At 41.6% G+C, this 26,802-nt stretch overlaps 1 protein-coding gene across 9 annotated transcripts in view; it reads left to right on the top strand.

The window, feature by feature from the left end:
- SRGAP2 (SLIT-ROBO Rho GTPase activating protein 2) overlaps nucleotides 1-26,802 on the top strand; it is a 250,078-nt gene that overhangs the window by 147,662 nt on the left and 75,614 nt on the right. For 8 of the 9 annotated variants that reach the window (XM_050762753.1, XM_050762745.1, XM_050762815.1 and 5 more), the window contains exon 5: nucleotides 22,673-22,735. In XM_050762753.1, coding sequence (XP_050618710.1) covers nucleotides 22,673-22,735 — 63 coding nt within the window. Of the gene's footprint in view, nucleotides 1-12,280; nucleotides 14,474-22,672; nucleotides 22,736-26,802 lie in introns of those variants that run through there. The other variant, XM_050762772.1, reaches the window with a different exon arrangement.

The following is a 26,802-nucleotide window of genomic DNA, read 5'->3' as shown; positions in this document are numbered from 1 at the left end:
AGGACTTGAGAGAAGAAGACTCAATGATGAGTTCTATGAAGAGGTCAGGAAGAATGGGAACTGAACAAATGTTATTAGATTTGGATTTTAGAATCTTGGGAAACTGTGGTGCCTACAACGTAACCTCCTCTAAACTTTTAAGCACTTTTCTTGCCGTTTCAGCTAATAATGAGAAGAAATATAACAGTGTAAGCCTGAGACAGAGAATTAAAAACAAATTTACTTCCAACTCCTGCATTACCTTCTTGTGAATCCTACACAAGAATTTGACCTTCCCAGACTCCCATCTGCCCATCTGTAAACTGAACAAGAAGCATACTTCTTGCCCCTTTGCCTCCTGAAGATCCTGTGAGGATAACAATGACAAAAGATAGGCAACTGCTTTGGAAGAGAAATTTTACATAAATCAAGATATCCTTTTCTAGTTGACTTTAAATTTTTAATTTAAGAAAAATTCTTGAAAGAGTCACAAAAAACTTTACATTAGCGATACATTAAATGCAGGACATGATGACTGATAAAATAGATGTTCTTCTTTGAAACAAAAATACTTCAGTATCATTTTGATTAAATCTTGCTTAATAAGTGTTCATTAGACTCATATCAAATCCTGTCTTGGCTTTGTTATTTAATTTAATTTAATTTTGTAGTCATTGTTACCCAACCACAAAAGAATTACCCCTGTCCTTAAGGCCACACAGATTTTTCAAACATTGACAGATCAGCATTGGTCCTTACGAAACACAGGATGAGGTTTTCCCTGCTGAGTGTCAGGCAGTCTGTCTGTCTCAAGCTGCAGGATAAAGCCCCAGTGGAACCTTAATTCCATGCTTCCAGTCCCCTTCATACGAAGAGTGGGGAATAATAGGAATGGAAATTAATTGTACCTTCTGGCATTACTAAAGTTAATCAGTGCATATCCCCTCTTGGGCCAGGAGGATTTAAAAGGGTGTGGTAATCAGAGGAGATGATTTCTGACACACTGGATGGGCTTCCTCCCCAGGTTAGATGTAAGGAAGTGATCTGAGCTTGTTGCCTCTGGCCTGATACCACATAGCTCGGGGCTATGCAGTATCTGCCTCATCCTCCCACCAGCCCTGGAGGAAAGCCAGGATCCTGCTCTCTGAATCAGAGATCTCTTAGGTGGGAAATCAGGCCTTCTCACTTAAGACTAGTGTATTCTGGCTGCACATTCCTCACAAGATGTAGTCAGGTTAGGTTAGACCTTAGAGTCATACCTTGTTCAGGTTCAACCTGAGTGAAATAAGGAATTGAGGTGCTGCTCCCTGGTAATTCAGCTCATTTTAGCAAGTGTTTATTAAATGCTTTCCCCAAGCACCACACCAGGCCCAGACAATTCTGCCTGTACACATCCTGTGGTATTTGTTGGTTGGAGGAAAGAGGCTCTTGTTGTAGTTTATGAATTTAAAAAAAAAAAAAAATTCCTGATCTGGGAGTGAGAATCTTATCCTACCTTTCACACTGACTCACAGCCTAACTTTGACTGTGAATGCCGCCTAACTTTGTAACCTGTCTGGAACTTATCTGTAAGATAATGGTTTGGACTAATCTTTCTAAGATTTATCTCTGAAATTCTGTAATTAAGTAAGGGAATTTCTATGAAAGTGCTTGGCAAACCATTGGGCTATTATGGTAGTTCTAAGTGGAAACAGTATGTCTGCTCAATACACAGTGAATTGAGTTCTGACTCTCTGGGGGCAGATTGAGTTCTGACTCTCTGGGCCGTGTGTTGAGAATATGAAGATGACTGACATGGCCCCTGATGTTGAGTACAGTGCCTAGTGGGCGAAATAGACATGCACATAAGCTATGATGATACAGTGTAATAATGGGTTCTTGGGTGGAGGGAAATATGAGGTGAGGTTTGCCTTATGATGTCCTTTGTGTCTCAGGAAGAATGGGAGTGTAGGAGAGGGGAGCATAGGGGATTTCTGGGAGATGAAACTGTTTATGCAGAAAGCAAGGGAGTATAACAGGTGAAAAGCATTCTGGAACTACAGGTGGTGTGGGTGAGAATGGCTGCACACAGGTCCCTTGTAGGGGAGTGGCAAGCGATGAGGCTGAGGAGGTAGGCAGGGCCTTGCCTGCCACACAAAAAGGGCTTACACCCTGAAGCCAGTGAAGCAGAAGCCCCTGTAATGTTGTTATTGTTTTAACTTCTTGTTTTGAGATAATTTCAGACTTAAAGAAAGATTGCAAAGTAATCCAGAAATTCCTCTGTACCCTTAACCCAAATTCCCCAAATGTTAAAATCCCATCTTTCCAATATTTGAGGTCAAGATTTCTTAAAAATCTTGTATAATCACAGTACAATGATCAAAATCAGGAATTAACACAGAGGTAATACTGTAATCTCTCAATCTTACTGAAATTTCACTTGTTGCCTTGCTAATGTCCAATTCAAATTTCTGGTTCAGGATTCAGTTTAGGATCACACATGATGTTGAGGTGAACTGTCATCTTAGTCTCCTCTAATCTCTGACAGTTCCTCTGTCTTGCTTTGTCTTTCATGGTTTTAAAGAGTTCTGGTCAGTTATTTTGTAGAATGTTACTCAATTTTGGTTTGTTTGATTTCCTCATGATTGGATTCAGTTTAAGCGATTTTGGCAAGAACACCATAGAAGTGATATCATATTTTTCTTAGTGCATTATATCAGGAGGCACTTGCCGATGGTAATAATTTTGATTACTCGGTGAGGATGGGTGTCTCCTGATTTCCTTACTGTAAAGTTACTACCTTCCCCTTTGCACTGTAATAAGTGTCTTGTGAAGATACTATGTAAATATCCTATTTCTTCTCATCCTTTGCTTCCTAATTTTTAGAATGCTTGTTAACTGAAACAACTTTACTAGCGGATTTCCAAGAGAGTACCATGGACAGATTTGCCTTTTAGAAAGATTACTCTGAAATGTTTGGATGTCAGAGAGATGTGAGAACAGGGAAAAAGTTACTACAGTAGTTCATTTAAGAGAGGGGCTCTGATCTAAGGCAGTGAGAGGAGGAGTAGAGAAGATGGGAGAGCCATTTAGGCTATGTTTGGAATCAATAAGCAGGGTTTACATTTTGTACTATAGATTTAAATGCTGGAAAAACTTTGAAATGGGGGGAATATCACAGTTTTTATAGATTAACAGATATCTATATAACCTCTGGGTTGCTGCTCTTTTTTTTTTTTTTTTTTGGAGATGGAGTTTTGCTCTTGTCACCCAGGCTGAGTACAATGGTGTGATCTTGGCTCACTGTAACCTCCGCCTCCCAGGTTCAAGGGATTCTCTTGCCTCAGCCTACCAAGTAGCTGGGATTATAGTGTGTGCCACCACACCTGGCTAATTTTTGTATATTTAGTAGAGACAGGGTTTCACTGTGTTGGCCAGGCTAGTCTCGAACTCCTTACCTCAGTTGATCCACCCACCTTGGCTTCCCAAACTGCTGAGTTTACAGGCTTAAGCCACTGCACCCGGCCCTGGGTTGCTCTTCTAAGAATAGCTGACTTTGTTAAACATATTGTAGGTTTCATTAAATGATGTTTCACAAGGTGTTGCTTCTCCTGGACCAAATTCCTGTTGTTCAACCAAGAGCTATTTCTAATCTCCAGTGTGGATGTACTCATCATTTGGTTATAGGATGTGAGCAAATGAGATGGTGTTCTGCGTAGCCCAGAGGCTGCTTCCATTAGCCCTTTCCCCAAACTTCTGCCACTTTCTGGCTTAGCAGTATCCCCTTCTTGGGTTCAGAATGCCTGCTCTTTGCCCCAATACAAAACCTAGAGCTGTAGGCCATGTTCTTATGATTTGACAGTATCTGGGAAGCATTTCTTAATTGGCTTTTCCAGAGAAAGAGAGAAAATAAACCAGCAAAAAGACAGAGGGGAAAAGGGAAGTGGCTCAGTTCTTACTTTAAGAAACAACATGGAGGATATGTTTGTTGATTTGAGGGTGGTGAATTTTTGCAGTATAGCTCTGTAAGGGAGCTGGAAAAAGCCTTTCAGTTTTTTATGACTGGGAGTTTAATTTGGTTTATAAAATTACTTAAAGATAACTTTGAAATTGGTCTAAGAACTTAGGGTTGGTCCTGACCCCAGGTCAATGGTCTACTTGACCTAGGCAAGAGGAGAAAGAGTTAAGGACAGGGAGTTGAGCTTTTTGCTCCAAAATCTATAGAGGGTACACCCCTCTTACATTCTGGAGTCTTACTGGGTTTCTGAAAATGCCCTTGTGGGTCATGAAACAATAGCCCTTTGAATATATTTCTGCTGCTGCTGATGTGAGCTGATTAAACTGGCAGGCAGATGATGGAAGGAATGGTTACATGTCCCAGGCGGGAGGTCATGACAGTTGGATCTGTGGTTGACGGAGGAATTTCAACACACATTCAAATCAGCTCCTAAGATAGATTGTCTGAGTTCTCTGGGCCTGCCTCATGCCCTCCTCAAATGCATTTGACTCCTTCTGGCCCATAATACTCACGCTTCAAATGTTTGGCTTGGCATCCACAAATCAACTCAGGGTGGGGTGGGGGTACTGATGAGCAGTGATGCCCTCTTTGGGAGCTACCACAGCATAGGAAATGAACATTAGACCAGGAATCAGGTAACCTGGGTGGGGACCCAGGGTTCTAGATGGTTTATTTCTTTATTTTTCTTATTGGTTAAAATCCCTACCGCAGTTTTGACATTCTCTTCTGGATGTTGACTGTGGTCTAGAGAAACAGCTAAGGAAGGCAAATCTGAATTAAAATCTGGCTCTTGGGAAAGAATTGAAGTTTTCAGATTTTGCAAAATTATGGAGAGTGCAGACTAGGAGAAAAAGGACAGGCCATATTTGTTACAAGGAGCTCTGTTTTCTAATTCTGCATTCTAGAAACAGTACTGATGAGTCCAAAAATATAGAGATAAAATTGTGTCTTTTTTCTTGCTTTAAAAAAGAAAATGCTTCTAAATGTGTACATACTTGCCTAAGAAAATATTTCTCAACTCCTCCAGAATATTTAGTGTTAACTAAAAACTGTAAAAACATACCACAGACCTAGTACACTCTTTATGCCTAGGGTTTACCCAGAAGGTCTGCATGCTCTGGCTTGGAGACCCTGACCCCATCTCCTCAACTTGCTGGTTTCAGCTCTACATATTTGGCTGCAAAGCCCTAAGGCCAGGAGGAATGCGGAACTGACGAGTCCACCCCATCTACAAGCTAGAAGGACATCTTGATTAAATTAGTGTCAAGGGGGGTGGAGAGAAAGGCACAGTGACACAAAGGGTGTTTTGAGGAGCCCTGTAGCGCCTGTGGAGAATGAATGTTCTCGTTAAATATGGCTGTGACCTGCAGCTCCACACATGTCAGAGACACAGCTCAATTGTCCCCAGGATTTGGGGGGTGGGGACAATCATGGGGAGAGGACAGCCTGGCATGGAAAGGCAGGAATGCAGGAACGCCTGTTGTTGCTTTCTTTCTGCTGTAACTACAGCAAGCAATTCTTTGATCATGGTCCTTGTGTTTGGAGAGTGTTTGAACCTTTGCTCTGCTCCTCGCTTCTCTGGGTATTAAGGGGACTCCTGAAAGCACCCATTGTCTTCAGCCTCTTTCCACACCCTTCCTTGGGGCTCCCCAAGAAGGATGTTGCCTGAACTCTGTAGGGCAAGAATGAGAAGCAGTGCCCCCAAGACAGTGCCTACCCTTGTCATTTATCCACCATCCTCATCTCATTTATCCTTAAGTCCCAAGACCAAAGCAAAGAACACATGGGCTGTTGAAGGCTTCCACAGGACTGCCTGGGTCAGTGGGAAAGCAGTAATGCCTTCTAACTGGGTAACCCCTTGGCTGAGTTCCATCTGCACTGTGGCCAGGGTGCTTGATGAGACATGCTTTTGCCATTTGCCCTTTGAACTGCCAACAATCCCAATGTAGCAGATGGATTTAAAAGCTGATTAAGTTTTAAATTTCTTTCCTTTAACCAGAATATTCTAGCAGCTTATTTTTATAGCTCTGCTTATATGATTCTCTTTTTAACAGATGGAATCACAACCTTTTCAGCAGGAATTTATATCTAAGGAATTTAAAAACTGATACATCAAGAATATTATTTTGTATTATGTCTTTCTTGCGGTGAAAGTTTATGACCTTTCTTCCCCCCATCTTTGCTCAATAATTATTAGTTGCTTACTATATGCAAGGTATTGTATAAGATTAGGAGAATACAGATAAGACAAAATAGCATTGAAGGAGTTTATGAGTTCAATTCCAACTTCACCAATTAGTAGTAGTTCTCATGAACAAATTGCTTGACCTCTCTAAGCTTTAGCATCTGTAAGTACTAAGTGCTTTTTGTGCAGAGAGATGTAGAGAGGTGAAATTTGAACTGGGGTTTTAGTGAATGAAAATGATTTTAGTAATTAAAGATGAAAAAGTACAGAGTTTGTGAGCACAGAGAGGGAGCTGGAGTCAAAGGATATTCCATATGGAAGAACAGGCTTCAGGATGAAGGAGAGCACAGGAATGTGTGAGGACTCTTCAGAGGGTGGTGAGTAAAAATAGTTTGGCTAAATCAAAGTGTTAATGAGGAGAGCAGCTGAAACAAAGCCGAAAAGAGCCTCGAATGCCAGACTAAGGAGTTTGAACTTCATTCTGAGAGTGCTAGGGAATGATGGAAGATCTCCTTATAGGAAAATGATAAAATATTGCTGCTGTTTCCAAAAGACTGGGCCTCTAATTCCAGGACAGGGTAATAAGAGCCTGAGATGTTGTAGCAGTGACAGGAGGAATGAAAAAAAGGAGACAGATGCCAGACATATCATGAAGGAGAAATGAACAGCGTATGGCCACTTATTGGAAAGAGAATTTGAAGTCAGTGATTACTTCTTTAAATTTTTTTCTGCTAGTGCCACTTAGGAAAAGCCAGTGTGCTGTTACAGAATTTGAGGTGGCTGGTGAAGCTGACATTTTCACATATGCTCAGGAACTAGATGCCCAGATCTTTCTCAGACCCCAGATGGCCCCATACAGAGTTTTTATATGTGCCAATTTTTAGAATTTCTTGTAGACTTCCTCCATTTGGTGGTCACCAGAGGATCTCTGAGATTAGTATCTGGATTCTTAATCACTCAGCTAATTTCAGAGATGCCCTTTATTTGAGGTAGATTTAGCCTCCTTTTTCTGTTTGATGGAGTGTGGTTTTTGAAAAGTCCCTAAGGAAGTAATGTGAAACCATATTTAAAACCTCAGGCTTGCTTCTCTCTTGTTTTACCAGAATGCTTTGGTTACCACGTCCTGGGAAATGAACAACTTAAAACATAAGTGTGGCAAGCCTTCACTATCACCAGTATCTGTTCATTGTATCAAACAAAGCATATTTCCATTCTTATTAGGTTTCCAGAATTGCACTGGGCCTGGTGATGGCTACAAATAAACATAAGATAATCTGTTTTCAAAATTTAAACTTAGAGTTGTGCTTCTAGAAATGGCAGCTTTTCTAGAAGAAAATTCAGACCAATCCTTTTGCTTCGTGGGAGCTGCTTTCCTTGAAGAGGCTTCTGCCATTTTGGAAAATATTAGTGTCAAAAAGCTGAGCAGAGTGTTTAATAGACTTGTAGGGCTAGCAGGACAAATATGGGAATTTAAGGCCCAGGAGGGGTAGCTTTGGTAAAATTCCCCAGGCTTTGAGACACCAAAGGGATACAATTAAGAAGTAAGGATAAGCCAGAAATAGACTAAGGCAGTTTCACCGAGACTGAAGCCTAGCTTCAAATTATCTTAACCTCTAATTGGATTAAGGTGATTTAGGATAGCCAGTGGCTAGAAACAAATTTAAATCCTCTCTACAGGAAGATACTATGGAAAGACACTATCATACTAGACCTAATACATCACTCATAATTTTTCATTATGATGTTTGGCACTCAGTTGTAAATAATTAGGTCTATGAGGAAATAAGAACTGTGACCAAAAGCTAAGAGAAAAAGCTAGACCCACAGGAGATACTAGTAATGGTGTTAACAGATGCAAACTTTAAATTAACTGTGTTTAATATGTTTTTGAAATTAAATTATAAGAACAAACCTGGAAATAATAAAAAAAGAATTAACTCAAAATGGATCAAAGACATAAATGCAAGAGCCAAAACTATAAAACTCTTAGAAAATATAGGTATAAGTCTTCGTGACCTTGGATTAGGCAGTGATTTCTTAGATATGACACCAACGCACAAGCAACAAAAGAAAAAATAAATAAATTGAACTTCATCGAAATCAAAAACTTCTATGCTTCAGAGGACACTCTCAAGAAAATGAAAAGACAGCTATAGAATGAGAAAAGGCATTTTCAAATCATATTTCTCATCAGGGTCTAATTTTCAGAATATATAAAGAATTCTTACAACTCAGCAACAAAAAGATGGCCAGTCCAGTTTAAAAATGGACAAAAGACTTGAATAGGCATTTCTCCACAGAAGGTATACAAATGGCCAACAAGCACATTTTTGACACTGTTATTTATTGGGGTAATGCAAATCAAAACCACAGTGAAATACCAGTTCACACCCACTAGGATAGCTATAATTTTAAAAAGGAAGAAAGAAAAGGAAAGAAGAGTTTCAGAGAGGATGTGGAGGAATCAGAACCCTCATACTTTGCTGGTGAGATTGTGAAATGGTGCAGATGCTATGGAAAACTGAAAATTCCTCAAAAACTTAAGCACAGAATTACCCTTTGACCCAGCAATTCCAAACATACGCTCACACAAGAACTTGTACACAAATGTTCATAACAGCATTATACAAAATAACCAAAAAGTAGAAGCAACCCAAATGTTAATGAAGTGATTTATGGAACAAACTTAAACAAAGTATGGCATACCTATACAATTGAAACAAAATGTGTCATGTCCATACAATGGAGTAGTACTTAGTCATAAAAAGGAAGGAAGTGCTGATACATGCTGCAATATGGATGAACCCTGAAAACATTGTAAGTGAAAGAAGCTAAACATAAAAGGCCACATATTATATGATTCCATTTGTAGTAAATTTCCAGAGTATGCAACTCTCTAGAGACAGAAAGTAGATTAGTGGTTGCTAGGAGCTGGGGGAAGGAGAGATGGGGAGTGACTACTAACATGTTTGAGTTTTCTTTTGGCATGATGAAATGTTCGGAACTTAGATAGTGGTGGTGGTTGCACAACCTTGCAAATATACTAACAGCCACTGAATTGTGTACCTTGAAGTGATGAATTGTACAGTGTGTGAATTACATCTCAATAATTTAAAAAATAAATTTTAGTACAAAAAATGCAGTAACTAAAAGAGCTCAATGTGTAAATCAAGTAGCAGATTAGAAGGTGCTGAATAAATAATTAATGAACTGAAAGGTCAGAAAACAATACTGAAGCTCAGAGAGATAAACGGATGGAAAATACAGAAAAGAGCATAAGAGACTTATGGGATAGGGTGAGTAGGCCTAACATGCTTCTACTCGAAGTCTCAGAAGAAGAGAACAAAGAGAATGGGATAGAAGCAGTATTTGAAGAGATAATGGCTGTGAATTTCCCTAAACTAGAAAAGACTTCAAGCCATAGACTGAAGCATTATGATCCCCAAATAGGAGAAATACAAACAAAATACAAACAGCTAGAGGTAAAAAAAGATTTATTATCTTCAGTGGAGCAACAGCATGGTTGACAGCTGACTTCTGAACAAAAGCAATAGAAGGCAGATGACAATGGAATGAAAGTGTAGAAAGGAATACCCTTCAAAAATGAAGGTGAACTAAAGATGTTTTCAGACAAGAAAAATATGAGAAAATATATCGCCAGCAGACTTGCACTAAAAGAAATACTAAATGGCAATGTTTAGGCAGGAGGAAAATGATCCCAAATAGAATCTTAGAAATGCGGTAAAGAAGAATGAGGAGCAACAGAAACTATATGTAAGAATATAGATCAGCCGGGTGCGGTGGCTCACACCTGTAATCCCAGCACTTGGGAGGCCAAGACGGGCAGATCACGAGGTCAGGAGATCGAGACCATCTTGGCTAACATGGGGAAACCCCGTCTCTACTAAAAATACAAAAAAATTAGCCAGGTGTAGTGGCGGGCACCTGTAGTCCCAGCTACTTGGGAGGCTGAGGCAGGAGAATGGCGTGAACCCGGGAGGTGGAGCTTGCAGTGAGCTGAGATCGCGCCACTGCACTTCAACCTGGGCGACAGAGTGAGACTCCATCTCAAAAAAAAAAAAAAAAGAAAAGAAAAGAAAATATATATATAGATTGAAATGAATAATCACTGTTAAAAACAACACTAATAATCATCTGTGGGGTTTTCCTTTTTTAGATGTGTGGGTGGGAGGGATGGAGTCTTGCTCTATTGCCCAGCCTGGACTGCAGTGGCACAATTATAGCTCACTACAGCCTTGAACTCCTGGGCTCAAATAATCCTCCCACCTCAGCCTCCCAAGTATAACAGCTGGGACAAGAGGTATGTGCCACCATGCCTGGCTTATTATTATTATTATTATTTTTGTAGAGAGAGGGTCTATCTGTTGCCCAGGCTGGTCTTGAACTCCTAGCTTCAAGTGATCCTCCTGCCTTCCAAAGTGCTGGGGTTACAGGCAAGAGCCACCACACCAGGCCGACCCTGTGGGGTTTTAAATATGTATAAAATTAATATAAATGGCAACAATGAAATCAACAATAGAATCTGTGTCTGGGTGGGTGTAGGGAAATGGGTTTAAAGATATTTTCAGAAAGTGGTAAAAGTAGTAATTTGTATTAGATGTTGGCAATTCAAGGATGCATGTAATTTTTGGTAACCACTCAAAGAATAGTATCTCTACCAATCTAAGAGAGGGACAAATTCAATTAATAAAAAAATAACTCAAGGAAAGATAAATTCTGGTGAGGGCAATATAGAGATACAGAACAGATCAATGGCTTCCAGTGGTTAAGGGTAGAGGAGAGTTTGATTACAAAGGTGCAGGATACAAGAGGTTTTTGGTGGGTGATGGAACCGTTCTGTGTCTTAATTGTGGTGATTAATTACAGAGTTGTGGTTAGACAACTCTGTGCATTTGCCAAAGCACATAGAACTGTATGCCAACAAGAGTGAATTTTCTGAATGGAAGAAAAAAAGAAGGTAGAAAAGGAGAGGAAAGGGGAACATAGAAGGAACATAGAAGAGGCAGGACAAATAGAAAGCAATTAGCAAGTTGGTGGGTTTAAACCATAATATAAGGTGTAAATTGACTAATGCAAATTAAAGACAGATTTTTAAAAAGTAAAACTGGAGTGTATGTTGCTTGTAAGAGAACAGATACCTTTAAATATAAGGATAAAGAAAGATTTAAAGCAAATTGATAGGAAAAGATAGCTACAATAAAATCAGGCCAGGTAGATCCTTCCTTCCTTCCTTCCTTCCTTCCTTCCTTCCTTCCTTCCTTCCTTCCTTCCTTCCTTTCTCTTTCTTTCTTTCTTTCTTTCTTTCTTTCTTTCTTTCTTTCTTTCTTTCTTTCTTTCTTTCTTTCTTTCTTTCTTTCTTTTTCTTTCTTTCTTTCTTCTTTCCTTCTTTTTCTTTCTTTCTTTCCTTCTTTCTTTCTCTTTCTTTCTTTTCTTTCTTTTTCTTTCTTTCCTTCTGTCTCTCTCCCCCTCTCTCCCCCCTCTCCCTCTCTCTCCCCCCTCTCCCTCTCTCTCCCCCCTCTCCCTCTCTCTCCCTCTCCCTCTTTCCCTCTCCTCTCTTTCTCTCTTTCTTTCTTTCCTTTTTTTTTTCCCCAAGTCTTCCTCTGTCACCCAGGCTGGAGGGCAGTGGTGCAATCTCAGCTTGCTGCAACCTCTGCCTACCGGGTTCAAGCGATTCTCCTGCCTCAGCCTCCCAGATAGCTGGGATTACAGGTGTGCGCCACCATGCCCAACTAATTTTTGTATTTTTAGTAGAAACTGCATTTCACCATGTCAGCCTGGCTGGTCTCAAACTCCTGGCCTCAAGTGATCTGCCCACCTGGGCCTCAAAAGGTGCTGGAATTACAGGCCTGAGACACTGTGCCCAGGCGGTCCAGGTAGATTTTAATGCCAAAAGTATTTTTAGTTATAAATAGAGACATTTCCAGGCTGGGCGTGGTGGCTCACTCCGGTAATCCCAGCACTTTCGGAGGCCAAGGTGGGCAGATCACTTGAGGTCAGGAGTTCGAGATCATCCCGGCCAAAATGGTGAAACCCCATCTCTACTAAAATACAAAAAATTATCCAGGCGTGGTGGTGCACACCTGTAGTCCCAGCTACTTGGGAGGCTGAGGCAGGGGAATCACTTGCACCCGGGAGGCGGAGGTTGCAGTGAGCCTGGATGGCACTACTACACTCCAGCCTGGTGACAGAGCGAGACTCCGTCTCAAAAAAACAAAAGAGAGAGAGACATTTCCTAAAAAGACTAAGGTTCCAGGAGGAAATATATACTTAATAACGTAGCCTTAAATATGTAAATCAAATGGGACAGAATTAAAATGGGAACTAGATAAATGATCAACCCCAATGAGAGATTTAACACACCTGTCTCAGTGAATGATTAAACAACCAGACCAAAAAAGTCAGTGAAAATACAGAAGAGTTGAAAAACAACAAACTTGACCTAAATGATATAAATGGATACTGTGCCTGACAACTGCGGGTAGATACACATTCTTTTCAAGCGTACATGGAACATTTATAAAGTTAAACCTGAAATGGGGAGGAAAAATCGAAGAGCTTAGGGGAGAAATTAGAGCTGGAGACTGGAAATCTCCAGTTCCAAAGTCTGTACCTTCTTTTTCTCACAATTCATTGATTTTTCAGTGGGAGTGGGGTACTGGCCAAGAGGGAAGGTATCCTCCCCCAAGAATATTGATTTTTCTTTTTTCAACTGTATGTAGGCCATGACTAATGGGAATGGCTACCCATGTGTTTACCGTGGACAAGGACAAGAGGCTGCAAACCACCACTGTAGCTGATCCAGGCTCAGATCTTCATCCCAGTCCCTAGGCAATGCATTCTAATTGCTGTCAGTAAAGGGATTTACTCAGTCTCCCAAAGTTGGCTTTGTGCTCCTCTTAGGTCCAACCCTGGCACCTGAGGTGTCAAGAAAATGCTGTCTTCATAACCTTCCGGAGCCTCTTCCTCTCTTGATTCTAAAGGCTACTCCCAAGTGTTCTAAAACTACACACATGAATTGGCTTTGCTGCTGGGTTCCTCTTTCTTAAAAGTATTTAATCAGCGATTTTCCCAGTGCCCCAGGCATTTCCTGTACAAGTGCTGCTGACTGTTTTACTTCCTACCAGGCTGCCCTCCTCCTCTTGGCATTCACACTCCCAACTTTCAGATGAGCTCTATTAACTCCTGTTCTTCCAGCCTCCTCCTGGCCCAGCCATCTGGGAGCCATACAGGCATTCTTCCCATCCCCCAGCTCCTAGATTTCCTTATTGTAGGAGGGCATATGTTTTCAAGTACCTTATCATTCTGGCTCTTTTTTCCTGCCTTCTCTCCCAGTTCCAAGCCATTGATTGCTTTTCCTCCTTCGTTCATTTTACAGCTGCTGAGAGATTTGTGCTCTCATGTTGCCTGTTTGCTTTTGTGTCTTTTGTCCCTTATGTCCTGGTCTACTCAAGAATACCCACAGTCACCTAGATAACATTTCTACTCTGTGCTTCTAGTGTCCTGCTTGGGAAATGGGGTGATCACTCATCTTAAGAATGATCTCAAGAAATGCTTTGGCATGAGAGATCAGGGCCTGAAGACATTACACCCCCACCCAAATCATTATCCAAAAGAGTAAAAGATGGAAATTTGCCAAGACAAAGATCACAGTGGTAGTTTAAGAAATGAAAGCTTAGATTTGATTGTCTGTTTTATTTTAAGGGATGTTGTTTTGATCTTATTTTCTTAGTATTAGGATAGGTCATTCAAAGAGATTGGAACAACCATGGAAGAACATTCAGATTGTTATAGGACTGTGTTTCAGACTGGGAGAGCAGAGGGCCTTTAGCCTCTTCCTGACCCCACCCTGAACTCCCCTGAACTCCCACCCTTGTCCCGAGTATGCCTGTCCCTGACAAGAGACTTTGGTCAGAGACCAAAGTGAGCTTTGTTAGTGAGCATTCACAGAGGATAGGAGCTGAGTCCATGGATTTCACGTCATGCCAAGGAATGGATTTTCTCCCAGGGCCACTAGCATTACTTGTGGGTTATCAAGTGTTATTGCTCACACATTCCAGAGCTTCTGGAAAAGACTTAAGGAAATGGCTTTCAGAAAGCCATTTCTGTCCTAGAGGAGAGGGGTCCTGGATTTCACTGAACCAGAACTTGATGGGTGGTTTTGGTATTCTGTGACGTAGGTAGTGAGGAACCTCCTACCTTTGGATGTTTCCTTTATGCCCACAGTCTAACCATTTCCTAGTTGTACAGCCAAGAAGGATCTTTTCTGTTTAATCGATCTGGAGGAATAGAAGGTAAATGTATCCTCCTTATTTTCATTCTGCCACCCCTACCTTCATCATTTCTTCCTTTCTGCTAAGCATTTTTTATCATCTTTCTTTGTTTTGTTTGGGGAGTTTTGTTTTTTTGTTTTCTTTCCTCAGGAAAGCTGAATTATTTCTTACAGAGTCATTTAGTTCTTACTGAAACTGGGGAGGAAAAAGATTATGCAACAGCAGGCGTAAGGAAAAACAGAGAACCTTCTTCCCTTTGGGCCCACAGAGCCCATTGGAGGGGTTCAGCTACAGTCCTGCCTGGGAAGTAGTTTCCAGGACCTTCACAATTCCACATAGCATCTTTAACGTGTTTGAGAGTACGTAAGGAGGCAGCATAGTGCTGTGGAAAGAACACTCAAGTGAGTGTTGAGGGGGCTGGACTCTAATATTAATGTTAGCCAACATTTATTGAACAGGCTAGGTGCTAGATTCTGTTTAAAGCACTTTATATGGATTATCTCACTACTCTTATTATCCTATTTTACACATGTGGAAGCTGAAGCACAGAGTATTTAAATGTAATTTACCCAAGGTCATCAGTTGGGGAGTAGAAGTAGGATTTAATTCCTGCTCCAGAGCCTACATGTTGAGCTCTCTTTTAATACTGCATATAGTCCCTGATAGGCTACTGACCCTGGAAAAGTTATTTCAACTTTTAGGGCTCATTGGTGAACCATAACCAAAGGGAGCTCATTGTGGCTAACCTCTGATGGAGTTTCCACTTTTAATAATTTATATGATGAGATGCAGCTATATTGTTTAGTTCTTGTCATTATGTGAAAGCATAGTGTTTAAATTTTGACCTCATTGATTCAGCAACTTACTATTTTATGGCCACTGTGCACAAAGCAGTGGGCTGGGTACCACAGAGGATTCAGAAAAATGCTTAAAAAGTTAAAACCTATCTCTTCCATTAGCTTTAGATGGTTTCATATTGTAGTTGCTTTGAGGTTTTTTTAGACTAAGTTTTTCAGATAATTAAACAGGAATCAAATTCAAAAACTATTCATATTCCAGAAGAGGAATCCTGAAACAGGTATTGGACCTTAGACTATGTCAAGTTTCTGACATTTTCTTTTAAAATGTAACTTTTGTCACTAGGATGGTTTATATCCATTAACTCCTGAGTGAAGGAGCTTCTGGTGAGATTATTTTTTATGGTGCTTACAAGCTCAAGGGATTCTATAAAAATGGAATGTGACTGCTTTGGGAGTCACTAATACTGAAGCTGGATCATTATAACCTGAAATATCCATTAGTAACTTAGAAAGGCAAACTCAAAGAATTTACTATGTAATAGCTGGATTTTTTGAAATCAGATTTTTTTTTCTGGCAAGCTGGATTCAATATCTAGCTTTCTGTGGAGTTAGGTTATGGTGTGGAAACCTCTTGGCTGGGACAGGAAAAAAAATTGATCTTAAACTAAAAAACTAACTTAAGATATTCCATTTCTGGTAATACCTTTGAGATTGGAAGAATTGCATTCTGATGGGCCCAGACGTTAGATTAATGTCCATCTTTCTCAACAGATTGTAAACTTTTAAACTTTCTGTTTTGCATTCAGACCACAAGTGCCTGACACTTCATAGATGTTCTATAAATATTTGCTCATGGACTCTTTACTGCTCACTCCCTAAAATCCAGCCATTTCTCCCTTGCCAGCGTTCAATAATTGAACCTGCTTTGAAACATCTGATCAGCCACTTCAAGAAGGCAAGTTATTTTAGCTCCTTTCTAAATAAGTTAGTGGGCTACAGTCCCTAAACCACTATTTTCTTTATTAATTCCTCAAGTACAGACTTTTGTATATATCCGGTCTTTTTAAACCTGTGTATAATGACTCATTAATGAGTTGTAAAATAAATTTAGTGAGTTATTACCGACATAAAAAAAATAGAGAAGGCCAGGCACAGTCGCTCGAGAATATAATCCCAGCTACTCTAAGAAGCTGAGGTGGGGGGATCTTTAGGCCAGGAGTTTGAGACCAGCCTGGGCAACATCACGAGACCCCATCTCTAAAAACCAGTTTTTAAAAAATTAGCCAACCATGCCTTTACCAGCTACTTGGGAAGATGAGGCAGGAGGATTGTTTGAGGCCAGGAGTTTGAGACCAGCCTGAGCAAACTCAGTGAGACCCCATCTCTACAAAAATTTAAAAAATTAGCCAGTGTGGTGGTACACATCTGTCGTCCCAGCTGCATGGGAGGCTGAGGGAGGAGGATCACATGACATTTGAGCCCAAGAGTTCAAGGCTGCAGTGAGCTATGATCATGCCACTGCATTCTAGCCTAGGCAATAGAGGAAGACCTTGTATCTAAAAAGAAAGAAAGAGAAGAAAAAAAAAGAAGATAAAAGAATAGGAAATATCATAATGGACAGCACATAAGTGAGAGGTGAAGCCAGCTGGACTTCCTGGGTCGAGTGGGGACTTGGAGAACTTTCCTGTCTAGCTAGAGGATTGTAAATGCACCAACCAGCACTCTGTAAAAATGCACCAATCAGCACTCTGTAAAAACGCACCAATCAGCTCTCCGTGTCTAGCTAAAGGATTGTAAATGCACCAATCAGCACTCTTAAGAGCTGTAACACTCACTGTGAAGGTCCACAGCTTAATTCTTGAAGTCAGCGAGACCAAGAACCCACCGGAGGGAACCAACTCTAGACACATAAGTACTTTTATTATAGACACATATTATGCTGTATTGCAATAAAAAATGTTTTTTTGTTTGTTTGTTTTTTTTTAACACCCTAGCCTAACCTGTCTTCAGAAGGCAAAAGCACCTCTGGTGTCCCTACTGTGGCATCTCCTAGCCTACCTCTCTATAAAAGTTTTGCAATTAAGTATATTTGTGTTTTATACATCTTTGGGCTTCACGTAGTTTAAGTTCCTAACTGGAGTTTGATCTTTCTCAGAGCCAACTCGTGGTATCCTAACCAATGAATGAATGCTGAATAGAAAGAGCTCTGCTTGCATATATGCAGGTAGTGTGGTGGAGGGGAAATCTAGAAGTCATTTCTCAGCTCTGACCTGCGGGATCATCACCCCTTGAACCCCCAGAGCCTCGGCATACAGCCTCACACCAGCATACAGCCTCACACTGTACCACCTATTTTGGTGGTCCAAGTTAGGTGAGGGAGAGGACCAGACACAGTGCTCACCATCACCTAGCACTGGCCGTGCTACTAAACAGTCATTCCTTTTAGCGCTCTCCTCCCCACCAAAAGCATTTCAGGCAAAGCGCCAGCTCCTGAAATGTGGCCTCTTTGAAGTGGTGAGTGAATGCTTCTGAAACCACCACCTTATGTATGGTGGTGCTTCTGCTGCCAGAGCTTAATACAGGGTCGTGTTCCTTTCCTCTGAAATCTGTAACATAAATTCAGTTTTAAACTGGATTTTTTTTAACAGTTGGTCTCTGAACAATCTTTAGGGTGGGGAGGGGATACTAGTGGTTGTGGGGGAGATATGTGCCCTTGAAAACTAGATTCTTTTTTGGAAAACTGCTGATACAGGCTAAATGGCAGAGAACTAAATGACCCTACTGTTCCTACCTGCTGACAGGCTCAGCCTTGGGATGGGGCTGAAATGAGCTCTTGCCACATGGCAGAGACATGCCTTCCTCTTTTTCTTCTTCTTTCATACAAATAGGAGGTAATTTTGTGCCTGTCAAAAAATACAGCTTTGAGATGTAGATAACCAATAAACAACAGTCCCCCCCCCAACTTGGAAAGCACATGAATGCTGATCTAAATAACTAGAGAATCGGTAACAAGTAACCTCCCTGTTGAGAACAGGTCTGAAATCTCTTTCATAGTTGGTGTTCTTTGGGAAACGCTGAAAGACAAACCCATCCAAGCTCAGGAAACGTGCTGATTTAAAGAGGTCCAAGGAAGAGTGACCAGCCCAGTGGCCAGGCATCCCAGATGCCTAGGATTCTCATGTTTCCGTACATATCTGCTGTTACATCCTTTCTGTGAGCAAGGAGGCTTTGGAACATTACAGTCTTGTCTTGGGGAGACGAAATGACACTGTGCGTTTCAGTTCTGTTTCCAATGCTGTTATCTGTTGGAAAATGAAGCTTTCCTACCCATTTTGTCAGCATAAAACTGGTAGGAGCTGTTGCAATCTCATTGTCTTCTGATCAGCCCCTCCTTGGCAGCAGTCAGAGTGGACGCCCCGTGAAACACACTCTGGCCAAACGGTTGTGGTGAGTTTCAAAATAAGAGATCCCAGCCTGGGCACACCATCACACTTCCCATCCCATAGAACCAGCATTGTTAACTGTGCCACATCTCTATTCTAAATTTAGGCATCTTTTTTTTTTCCAGGCAAAGATTACTATGCAAACATTTAAGAGAAAAACTTTGTCCAAAGTAATTTTTTCCCCCAACTTCTATTTGGTTTCCTGCAATGTTTAGATGACTCATTCTCTTCCAAGAAATTTTAAAGAAAAGAGATGCAGGCTGTATGTTAGTACACAAAGACTGCTCTGTAAATTCTCTTTTTCTTCCCTGTCTAGAAACCCCTTGCCTTTTTATAGAGAACAGAAAAGCTCTACAGTCTTCGTTGTCATGTACTCGGCCTCATCAGGTTTTGTTGTTCCCGGGAATAAATGTCCCCCTTGTCTTTGGGTGGGGCCCCCTTGTGGCTAACCAGCTCTGTCAACCCCGCTGCAGTGGCCAGCACGGAAGCCCTTCCTGGGACCACGCTTTCCCCCAAAGGCACACAGTTAAGGTTTCTGAAACAGAGAACGAATAGCCTTTTATCATCTGTGAAAGGAGAGACACTGGCAATTTCCTGCCTCTGGCCTAGTGTCAGAATTTCTCCTGATTGCTAGAGGCTGTATTGTACATTTTAAGTGGGCTCGCTACACATGTATTCCCAGCCCAACCCTCAGCCAGAGGGAGTGGTAAGTCAGATCACTTCAGCAGCCTGTTCAAATAAACAGGGATAATCGCTGAGTGGTCCTCCCAACTAATCAGTACATGAAAGGAAACATCTGCCTGGGCTTAATTGCTGTTTTTTTGGTTACTCTTTTCCCTCCTCTTCTTCCCCCATCCCCCATTCTGGGGCTAGGTTATTTAAGTCATGGGTAAGCAACAGGGTAGAGGAATAGGAGCTTTCTCCTTTAACCTCTGCCATTCAAACAGAAGGAGGAGTTAAGAAACGATAGGAGGCTAGCGGGGGAGCTGGCCCGGAGGCAGGAGGGCAGGGCAGTGGGAAGTGATACTCATGGTCACTTCCTGACCCTGTTGCTGACTCTGGGGCTCGGAGTGAGTCATGTTGCCTCACTTCACCTCCTTGGGCCTCTTGCTTCAGTGGAGCTCAGCTTTTCTCTCAATGGAAAGGAGAGGCTGGTATGTGAGATCACAGATGAAAGGCATTCCCTCTTGTGACTTCTTCCAGCAGTTGAGGTCATTGGATGAGAGACCCTGGGAATGGTAAATTTAAGACTGGCAAGATGCCCCTGAACCCGTCCATTTTGTAGAGCATCTGGGTCGCCTAGGAGAACTTGCTCATTATCTTCTAAGCCAACCAGCGGTACACTAAAGGGAGTGATGTTTGAAGATAATATGGACTCTAGAAGCCAGGCAGAAGATCATGTAGAATCATAGAATGGCAGAGGTTGGAAAAGACCTTAGAAATGTTTTAGCTGAAGCTTTTCATTTTATAGAAGGGAAAACAGAGGGCCAAAGAGGTTAACCAGGTTGTCCAGAGTTATCTCTTTGGTAATGCAGGAGCCAGGAATAGAAAGAGAATCTTATGATTGCAAATTTAGGGCTCCTTCCACCCCTTTCCCCACTATCAGATGTAAAAATTCATGCCTAGTCATGACAGAGGCTACACATAGGTTATATTCCATAATGAATACCTTAATAGAAAAAATGGGCAGAGAACACCTTAATAGGAAAATGACAGATTATAAAAGAAAAATGAAAATGACTGATAAACATTTTTTAAAATGCTCAGGCTCACTAGAATCAAAGGACTGCAAATTACAGGAGGATACCACATCAAATTGTCAAGACAATAAAATGTGAAATAAACATTCATATATGCTATTGGTGTTATTTTAAATTGGTACCGTTTTTCTCAAAGGCATTTTAGTGGTATAAATGGTAGTCTTTGACCCAGCAATGTTATTTCTAGGAGAAAATAATGAAAGGTGTGTGCATTAGATCATATACAAAGTAATGTGATATGGCATTTTTTATCACAAAAATTTAGAAGTAAAGTACATGTCCAAGAATGGGAGCTGCGGCCGGGCGCGGTGGCTCAAGCCTGTAATCTCAGCACTTTGGGAGGCCGAGACGGGAGGATCACGAGGTCAGGAGATCGAGACCATCCTGGCTAACACGATGAAACCCCGTCTCTACTAAAAAATACAAAAAAATAGCCGGGCGAGGTGGCAGGCGCCTATAGTCCCAGCTACTCGGGAGGCTGAGGCAGGAGAATGGCGTAAACCCAGGAGGTGGAGCTTGCAGTGAGCTGATATTCGGCCACTGCACTCCAGCCTGGGCAACAGAGCGAGACTCCGTCTCAAAAAAAAAAAAAAAAAAAAAAAAAAAGAATGGGAGCTGCATCAATATAATGTATTATAATGCTATAGAAGAATAATACATGTGGAAATGTTTACAACATATGTTTAAGCGAATAAGTTACAAAACAGGATTTATAATGCAATCCCAATTTTGTAAAAATAGAGAAGATTAGAAAAGTACATAACAACCCTTAGAGTGATGATTTCTTAGTGGTAGGCATTTAAGAGTTACTTGTTTTCTTTTTTGAGGTTTCCTAGTTTCCTTATTATAATAAACATACATTACTTTTGTAATCAGAAAAAAAGTATTTTTTAAGTAGAGATATATGTATCTTGAAAAAAAGCAAGATTTTAAATGATTGTGTATCTGACATGAAAGACCTTCCTTTTTTTGTCTGGGAGCTAGCAGCCATGGTGGGAGGGATGGGAGACAGTATTATAACTTCTGTTAGGATGGCATTTTGATATCCAAATTTCTAGTAGGGAAGATCTAGAAGGAGCTGGCAAAAGATAAAACAAGGGGTTTCCCTCTCAATGACCCATGCTGCCAATCAGTGTTAGCCCTCTTAGGTTTGGCATATAACACTTAGTATAGGAGGTGTGACAGTTTCCTTCCTGCTTCCTCATTCTTTCTTTTCTTTTCTTTTCTTTTCTTTTTTTTTTTTTTTTTGAGACCGTCTCACTCTTGTCGCCCAGGCTGGAGTGCAATGGCGCAATCTCAGCTCCTTGCAACCTCCGCCTCCTGAGTTCAAGTGATTCCCCTGCCTCAGCCTCCTGAGTAGCTGGGATTACAGGAATGTGCCATCACGCCTGGCTAATTTTTGTATTTTTAGTAGAGACGGGGTTTCACTTTGTTGGCCAGGCCGGTCTCAAATTCCCGACCTCAGGTGATCCACCCACCTCGGCCTCTCAAAGTGCTGGGATTACAGGTGTGAGCCACCGTGCCCAGCCCTATTCTTTATTTCTACTGCTCTATGTAGTTAGATGTCAGCCCTGGGTGGCAGCAGCAAAGAACCCAGGAGCCATCACTGCTCAAGATTAACTAGTTGGAGACCCCTTAACATAGATTTTCAGCATCTAGTAACAGCTAATCTCGCAGGCAGTCAATATTGAGATATCGCTGCCTTGTGAGTTTCGGGTAGAAATAAAGCAAGTAAGAAATATAGTTCCATCCTGTTTGGAGTTTTCTATTTAGTTAGGGACTTTGAAGTCCCTGGATGTTTATATACTTTTTCCTATTTCATCCCATTACACATCTTATTTTCCTTTGAAATCTTCTGGAATGCTTGACTGCAAGTATCTGAGAAACCGTGTTCCACCTAACAACAGTTGCTAGGTAGGATGTGGCTTTCAGTCCTGCTCTTCGGGGACCAATAGAAAAATCAAAGGCTACCACCCTTTTTCCCTCTATGCAATTGCCTTTGCTGGGCTATAGAAAGGGCACATTTCATTTTATTAAAACTCTTTGAGTAATCTGACCATAATTGGGTCTGATTGGAGTGGTTATCTGATTTGCTGGGTTAAATAATGGGCCTTAATTGAGTCTGGGTTATTTGTAGAGCCAGTGCGGCTTTTGCCTTCATTGCTCCCTCCTCTCTCTTCTGTTTCCCAATTAACCTTCATTCCTCTTTCCTTGCAGAGTAAAGAAGTCGGCCAGCAGCTCCAAGATGATTTGATGAAGGTCTTGAACGAGCTCTACTCGGTAAATCAGATGGGTTGCTTGACTCTTTAATAAGCAGAGGGAAGCAGCATTTGGCAGCTTGCAGCCATAGTACGTCAGCAACAGAACTGAACTGAGGTTGAGGACAAGTGCATGGTCCCCACTGGGGGTGACCCCACCCATCTCTTTTTTCACACTCGTCTTTTCAAAACAGAATGAGTCAAAAAATACTTCCTCAAAATAAGTTTTCTCCTCAGCTGTGCAAGCTCACCCTGGCTTTATTTGGGGCATAATTGCTAGAGACCAGCCAGAGTCTAGGTCATTGGCACAATGGACCCCATTAGCAGCAAACAGAACCTAACGGCAAGGAACGTAGCCTGCATTGCACTATTAATATGTGCCTGTTGGAAAGGCTTTATTGTTCTAGGTTTTGCATCAGATCTTGGATTGATCTACAGATTTGAGACTAGAACAAATGCTCTAGAGGGCAGCACAGAGTCCTAAATTCCCCCAACAAGAGGGACCAGTTCGGGCAGAGAGAGCTTTGCACTGGCTTCCTGGAGTTTTATAAAGCCAAACCTCAGTGACGAGGCAGGCTGCGGGCTTAGAGAAGAGAACACAATCTGTTCTGAGATGACTGGTGCTTCAGGCACATGATGCCTGTGGCTGGTGCGTGTTAATTCATGCGCAGAGAGGTGGTGGTGGTGGTGGTGGTTGTTCCCCAGCCATGTTTTTCTAATTATAATGAAAACAAACACACACTCACACACATACACACCAAGGAAATTCGTGTTGTTATACAGGGAATACTTAAGTTGTACAGCTAATGCCTTTCAGGGGCCCCTTCTCCAGCTTGGATGTGCCAGCCTACTGTGTCATTCTCCAGCATTTCTCCATCCTATTTGAAGGTGATACTGATTTCTAATGTTTACTTGCTTATTTGCTGCATTTTTCTTTTCTTTTCATTTCTTCCTTTCCTTTCCTTTCTTTTTTTTTTTTTTTTTAAATTCACAGAACAGGCAGTGGTGACATGCATGATAGGCATATGGGATCAGATGTTGCTGATCCAGAAACCTAGGTGTGACCATTTTGTCATAGCAACTGTTAAGCAAGTAAATAGGGTAGAGTAGTCATCTGACTTATCTCCAGTGATGTTCAGTTTGTTTTGAATTTCTACTCTGTGACTCTTCTGCTCTGAGGCCAAGCATAGATAGATGGTACCTTTGGTTCAGCTCCCAACTTTTCATTTCTCTCAAACGAAGTTAAGAGTTTTTAAAAATAGAAACACATCGATGTGAACCATTTTCAGACTGGATGGGTTTCCTGAACCTTGTCTTTTTAATGCTTTACTTCTGCTCATTTAGAGCATTTTCTAAGCACCAAGAAGAGCTATCACTCCTTTCTCTTGGCAGAGAATTCCCTAAGATAGAAAATGACACATGTAGTCACTATATAAATTCTTTTATTTTCCTGTAAGCATTTTGACCCTCTACTATTTGCAGCTGTTTCTGGGAAGGAGTAGTTTGGATAACCAACAAACCTTGCCACTTCTTTAGTGGGACTCAAGGCAGCAGAAGAAGACTAATGTCTAAGGATCTATTAGCTTTTACCCAGGGTCCTATCTCTCTTCATATGTTGTGCTTTAAGAAAAAAATAAGTGAAAGGGCGTAAGCTGTGTTCGAGTGATGAAGAAAACCTTGAAACTTATTTCTCTGGTCTGCAGAGGGCTGAGCTGCTACCTCTGACTGCAGACTTAAGACAGCCCAATATTGGCCAACTACTTTACTGGCCATTGTGAGGCCACAGTCAACGTAGAGCATAACATCTTCCCATTGATGTTCAAACTGAGAATTGCCTGAGTGTGGTATCCCCTGTCATAAGATGAGCTGGAATATACCTTCATAATCTGTCAAAGGCCAAAATTAAAATGTGATGTTTTCCTCTAGTAGGCAATGGAAAGAGGGAAAAAAGAGTAGAGGCACTAGAAAGTTTCAGAGAAGTCAAAACATTCTGGTCCAAATGGAGTTTTAAGCAGAGGGAGTTTTACCCCAAGGGGACATTTGGCAATGTCTGCAGACATTTTTGATTGTTACAACTGGAGGAGTAGAAGGTGCTACTGGCATCTAATGATCTAGAGGCCAGGGATGCAGCTGAAATCCTACAGTGTACAGGGCAGCCCCCACAAAAAAGAATTATCTGACCCACAATGTCAATATACCAAGATTGAGAAATGCTGGTCTAGTGACTAGAGTCTCCTGAATTAAGCAAGCTAGATTCTACCCTGTCTTGACTACTAGCTGTATGAACTTGAGGGATACCCCAAACCTCTATGACCTTGGTGTCTGCATACTCTCCATGCACTGGTATTTCTATGTCCTAGGGGGTGGAGTAGTTGGGTGAGTTATACTTCCTGAAATACTAGACTATAGCTAAGGATCAAATAGGTTTCCAGATTCTGTAGGCCATTAGAAAGTCCAGTGAGCCGGGCTCGTGCCTGTAATCCCGGCACTTTAGGAGGCTGAGGCAGGTGGATCACGAGGTCAGGAGATCGAGACCATCCTGGCTAACATGGTGAAACGCCATCTCTACTAAAAATACAAAAAAAATTAGCCGGGCGTGGTGGCGGGCGCCTGTAGTCCCAGCTACTGGGGAGGCTGAGGCAGGAGAATGGCGTGAACCTGGGAGGCGGAGCTTGCAGTGAGCCAAGATTGCACCACTGCCCTCCAGCCTGGGGGACAGAGTGAGACTCTGTCTCAAAAAAAAAAAAAAAAGAAAAAAGAAAGTTCAGAGAATAGAATTTTTTCTTCTGGAGATTAAGATAAGTTTAGGACTGGTCTGAATAAGGCACCATGGGATTATGGTGACTAACTGTCCCTCTTTGCCTAGTACTGAAGAGTTTCCTGGGACATAAAATTGTCAGTACTGAAACTGGAAAAGTTCTAGGTTAAAAAAGGTTAATTGGTCACTTTGCATGGGAGAGTGGTTTTATCAGGTGGGAAGCTGGGACCATTACATGCTAGCTTTGGGAAGCTGCTTGCTGTGTGCACACTCTTGAGGAGTCAAGAAGAGAACAAGGGAGAGTTTCTTGTAAGGAGCTTTCCCATTATTTTCTTGTCAGGAAGGCAGGGAAGGGCCTCTTGTTTCAATGACATTGTAGGTAATAGAACTTATTTGGGATCCTTGGAAAAAGGAAACCAAGCATATAAGAAACCCATCCAGTTTTTTCAGTGCTCTTCACATCTGCCCCTAATACCCGTTAATACCCTTTTTTAGGGGACTAGTTATCCAAGGGTTGGTAATTTTAGTAACTTTGTACCTTGATGATCCAAGGAGCAGGACCCAGGTGTTCCCAAAGAAAGATGCCTTTGGGCAGGGGGCCCAGAATACCACTGTAAGTGGCCAGCTGCCCCTCTGCACCTTCCTGTTTTCTGCTTGAAGGGCCTTTGATTTCCCTGACTTGGCATTCTGTGCCGGGGCCTGCTTCCCACAGCTGCTATTCAGAGAGCAATCCTAGCAAGCATTCTTCTCCACGTGTTTTTCCCCTGATAATGAGCTGGCTAGTATATAAACCATGGCATAAACGGTTTTCATTTTCTGACGGATGCACCGGGAATGCCTTTGAAGTCAGAACACACTGCTTCCCAAAGAACTCTGGGATTCTTTGCCTCAGTTGTACTCAGAGGTCGTGTCTGGAAAACCCAGCAAACCCCCACAGGAAGTAGCATACATGGAGGCACTGAAGCCAGTGTGGATTGGCTGAGTATGAAGAGTCAAGGAGGCTCTAGAATTGAGAAAGAAGAGGCTTTAGGACACTCTGGGGCTGTTATTATCCCAGAGGCCTTATGCTTCTATACTCCTCCTAAATATATATCCCCTTGGCTTGGAGCAGCAGCTGTGTGCTGGCAGAGCTACCTCAGACTGGTATTTAGCACCTGTTCCCTTGAAACATGGCACTTAATAGTCCCTCAACTCTGCTTGCCTATTTGACCCTGGCAGTAGGCACTAGGGAGACAAGAACAAATAAGATGTTTCTAACCTCAAGGCGTTTAGTTTTAATTGGGAGAGACAGAAAAGTAAAGCATCAGGTGGAAAATGAAGTGACAAGAACT

This window comes from Macaca thibetana, chromosome 1, assembly GCF_024542745.1.
Source record: "Macaca thibetana thibetana isolate TM-01 chromosome 1, ASM2454274v1, whole genome shotgun sequence".
Lineage (NCBI taxonomy): Eukaryota > Metazoa > Chordata > Mammalia > Primates > Cercopithecidae > Macaca > Macaca thibetana.
This window is presented reverse-complemented; position numbering and strand designations above follow the sequence as displayed.